The sequence below is a fragment of the Geospiza fortis genome, unplaced genomic scaffold (genome assembly GCF_000277835.1).
Source record: "Geospiza fortis unplaced genomic scaffold, GeoFor_1.0 scaffold450, whole genome shotgun sequence".
NCBI classification, from domain to species: domain Eukaryota; kingdom Metazoa; phylum Chordata; class Aves; order Passeriformes; family Thraupidae; genus Geospiza; species Geospiza fortis.
In genome coordinates this window covers 750,682-755,222 of record NW_005054416.1, presented here as the reverse complement: position 1 = coordinate 755,222, position 4,541 = coordinate 750,682, and the positions used below count along the sequence as shown (strand labels likewise).

At 38.4% G+C, this 4,541-nt stretch overlaps 1 protein-coding gene across 1 annotated transcript in view; it reads right to left on the bottom strand.

The window, feature by feature from the left end:
* The window catches only part of AMPD3 (adenosine monophosphate deaminase 3), a 29,478-nt gene that overhangs the window by 10,026 nt on the left and 14,911 nt on the right, over window positions 1-4,541 (bottom strand). The window contains exons 6-9 of the mRNA XM_005426465.3: window positions 3,350-3,544; window positions 2,971-3,102; window positions 1,895-2,058; window positions 618-744 (exon numbers count right to left, since the gene is read on the bottom strand). Of these exons, the coding sequence (XP_005426522.1) occupies window positions 618-744; window positions 1,895-2,058; window positions 2,971-3,102; window positions 3,350-3,544 (618 nt within the window). The remainder of the gene's footprint in view (window positions 1-617; window positions 745-1,894; window positions 2,059-2,970; window positions 3,103-3,349; window positions 3,545-4,541) is intronic.

Here is a 4,541-nt window from a genome sequence, read left to right as displayed (position 1 = left end):
TTGTCAAAGTTTTACCCATTTTTTTTCTCCAGAGACAAACAGGAAGCCCAGGTGCACAAAAGCCTTCAGGCTCTTGTGGGGGTTTACAGAGCTGTAAAACTCCCTAAGATCCAGACTAGAATCCTTTGAACTCACCTGCTGTCTTTGATAAGCAGCTGAAAGCAAGAGGCTCCCAGCAAACCTCAGAGCTGTGATCTGAGGCACACTCAGGAATGTCTGTGTTAACCCTGTCCTAGCAGCTACATCTCACTTCTCTCCTGAGGTCCACCACAGTGTACACAATGCTTCCTTCCAGCTGCCTCCTTCTTGGAGACCAGTTCAGCAGCAGCTCAAAGTGCCCATCCTGGATGATGATGGACAAGAGCATGCAAACGTTTGTGGTCATTAATGAAAGGACAAATAAATAGCTGCTGAGCTGTTTCCGAGGAAATAAACAGGTTATGTGACAATAGGACTTCACACAGACTTGTGCTAAATTATGTGTCAAGGCTTTGAAGCAATAATAATACAAGCAATCTGTGGAGAAGGAAACTTTTCTAGTGTATGGGAGCAGAAAAAGAGCAGTAGAGGATCCATTTCATATGAGAAAGAAAACCCAAACATGCTAACATACTTACATATTTGAGGAATAGGTGCAATTCTTTGTGGTCTTTGGGATTGATTGTTGCTTCAAATAAAGGTACAAAGATGTTCTCCAACATCTTCCCAAAGCTAGGCAGAATATTTTTGGACCTAAATATGTCACTGAAGGGGAAAAAATAGACACATTCTTTAATAAGCTTGTATTGTCCTTCACTTTTGTATTTTCTGTTATTTGTGTACATTCTAGAGCTTCAGTTCCACTAGGATTCACAAATTTAAAGTTTATGTCAGGGCAGATTGTCTCTGTGCTCTGTTTCCTGCACTGCCTGGCACTCTGCTTCATCCAGGCTCTGCTGAAGCTTTCAAGTGCTCCAAAAATAGAGACAGGGGCAGATGCTGCCTCAGAGCAGTGACCCTGTCCTTCACAGACATCCAGTTACTACCAGGGGAGATAATGAGCCACCTCTCATGAAGGATTCTGTTTCCTAAAGCTGTAACTATTCCAAATGAAAGCAGAATGCTGTGCTCTGATGAGCCTTTCAGAAAAAATGGATAAGTACTTCCATGTGCCACTAGGTGCACGGCTTATTCCAAGTTCTGACTGTGCCATGCTTGTCAGAAATTGCTATGTAAGAAATTAAAGGAGAGAAACTTTCTCCCCAGTGAAAAGCACACTCTCGGGGATATATGTGACTGTGACAGCTCCTTCTCTACTCAACCCCAACTGTGACATTTCAAAACATGAAGTTCCTATTAAGTCTGACAAAATTATCAGGGGGAGACTGTATTACAACACACAGTATTGGAAACAAAGAAATAAAGTCCCAAAGGAAGCTTAAAAACTGAAAGGATCTGACAAGGATTTAAGTTGGGAAATCATCAGTCTGGGTTGTTTCCAAGTTCACTGTCATTTAGTCACTAAACTTGATGATAACAATTTGACAGAGCATTTTCTACTCCTTCATGGAATTCAAGAGTTGATTTATTCTTATTACTAAATTGTATTTTAATTGGCCTTTGAATGCAGCTTGATTTCACCCAGTTGTAATTTTTGGTTTCAATGTCTTCAGACCTACAAATAATTCACAGTAGTTTTGAATAGCTTCATAAAGAGTAGATTAAATCCCCATGTCCTGTCTTCCACCCCCAGACTGTCAGGAAAACTGCATCAATGGTCAAAAATAAATCTCCCAAGCTATTGCTTATAAATAGAGTTACAGGACAGCTAATAAGCCATCTAAATATCATCAGAAATTAAGTCAGTGGTATGATTTCAAACTATTAAGATTACCAAGAGCTCCTGATTACTTACTAGATTCTGGGAACCTGAATTATCCAGCGCATATTAGGGGAATAAACTTTATGCTTAATGAACCATTTTGCCAAGTTCAGCCATTCATCTGGAGACCGTCCATAAATGGATAAGCGGGGTTCTGTGTACTGGTACTTACTTTCTTCTAGTTCACGGGCTACTTCCTAGTAAGTAATAAATATATTTGCTTTAATATGGACACTGAGATCATTTACAGCTAGAAATATATTTATCATTGCATTTTCCTCAGAGCAGACATAACTGTATTGGCACCATTTAAAGATAAAGGGAATCTCTTGTCATTCAATCCATTGTTTTATTTTAGACATCTAAATACTCTACTGGCAAGCTAGCTCAAATATCATGTGAGTATAACTTAACTGTACATATAACTGGGAATAACTCTAACACCTCCTTTTGGAGGACAATGTTCTTCTGCAGTCATTACTAACACCTTTGTCAGACCCACATTTAAGACAAATAAATCAGAATTAGACTATTTAAACTACAGCAAACATCTACATAAAATACACAGAACAATGGAGAATTTGACTCACAATCTGTGGTAGCAAGCAGTTTTACAGCAATTAATTTTAGACAATACTTCTGTATATTCAAGAAGAGCTGACATCTACTACATCACAAAAACTACTAATTTTTTTGTTCTAAGAAATTAATTTGAAGTCTGTTGCATGCATGTGCAGATGCAGATTTATGCAGAGGCACTTTCCTAGCTCCTCCTTCCCTAGCAACTATCAGTAGCCAACTAAACCCTAACAAAATACTAAACCAGTTGACACTCAGCTTCTCTCCATTAGTTTAAAACTACCCACAACTAAGCTTTGAACTCATACACAGCTTATGTGTACATTTCTACCTCATAAAACTATTCAGAAAGCAGCAGGAACTGGCTTAGCAGAGGTTCTCCTCTGAGGAATTGCTGGAGCAAGCCCAATACTTGGAATCACTTCCACCATAGTGTTAGGTCTGTATGCAATTATGACTGTATGCAATTATGACAAATCTATTACAAACCTTCATTTCTCTACAGCTGGAAAAGCTTGAAACTTATTTACCTTGACCATACGAGCAAAATATTCACCACCAATATAGTTCTCAGTCTTCAAATACAAGTCCCTCAGCTCACTGGCACCAACTGGATTGTACTTGGAATTGAATTTGTCAAATCGATGGAATGTTTGACGTCCCTGGAGGAGGAAAAAAACCCAAATAACCATAGTTTTAAGAACGCACAATAGTTCATAAATCAAATTGCCCAGCATTAAAAGGCACAGAAAAGAAAAATTCTGTGATAACTTCTTTCAAACATGCACTGTAATGCATGAAGTCAAATTCTGATTTAGTAAGTTATCATGCAAACATTGTAGGAACTAGAATTTTACAATTGGAAAACTTAGCTTTTTCCCATTTGTTTGGTCATTTCACTAGACTTACTGCATGGACATCTAAAGAGTCTACAGTGAGGTCATAGGGGTCCATGTGAAGACTTTCGAAGACTTGCTTTAAAGTCATCTTCTTGCCTTTTTTCTCTGCAACAATCCTGTCGGGCTCCGTTTGATAGGTGTGCTTAATAAACCTCAGTAAGTGCTTCTGGTTCATGCAGGCAGCAGCATGGATATGAGTGTCAACCTGAAATCAAAAGGTTATTTATGCTTATCATCTATCTACATAAGACTTAATTAGCAAAGTATCTATGTCACTGACAACCGTAAAGCCTTCTAAAATATTCCTTAAGCAACAAAGGGTTTAGTGCCTAAACAAATCAAAATGTGTTAGAACCCTGAGATTTTGATTTTGGTTGAATAATTCAATAAGCAGAACTGTAAGTAAAGTAGCCCTCAATTAGCAGCTTCCTATTTAAATAGGAACATTTTCAACAACATTCTAAGCACTAATCACTGACCCTGGGTTCAGATTAAACTTGATACTTCCTTAAAGGACACTCTGACCCTTTAATATCCTTTTACTTCATTAATGAATCAACAATGCCTCTCTAGTTAGACACTGTGGTTATAACTATCCTCACTGACTGAAGGGACTTGGAATTCTCAGCCATTTCCAAAAGCAGAAGTCTTTTTTTTTCAATGATACTTCAACCATATGAAACATCTTAGGTTACTAGTACTGAAGAATATTCATCTGAGATTTTTGCCACCATTTTTTCCAAGTTTAATTATAATACAGCAACTCATAATGCTGACAGATGTTTTTGTTAGACATCTCTTCACACGCTAAGGGAAGTGCAAATTCACAGAAGGGCTGAGAGTACTCCTTCAGGTTTTGTTAAAAAAAAAGTATTGACCGGTCTTCTTTGCTTTTGCTCAGAAGCTTGCACTGCTACCTGAGCAGCCTGTATTGGAGCACAAACCAAAGAAATAACTCACAAGATCTGGGGGTTGGTTGTCATGTAAGTTTTCCCTGTGTAAGTCCTTAGTTAACACTAAAAGAACTTCTCAAATAAACCAAATACTCTGATAAGCCAGCTATAAGGAGCCACTGAACTTAAATGTCTGAAAGGACTCTCATGCAGGACTCCTCTGTCCAGGAAACTGCAAACATGGACAGGAACAAAGCGAGCCCAACACATTCCCCTTTGTGCAGTGACTGCAGTTTCACATTCTGCCAG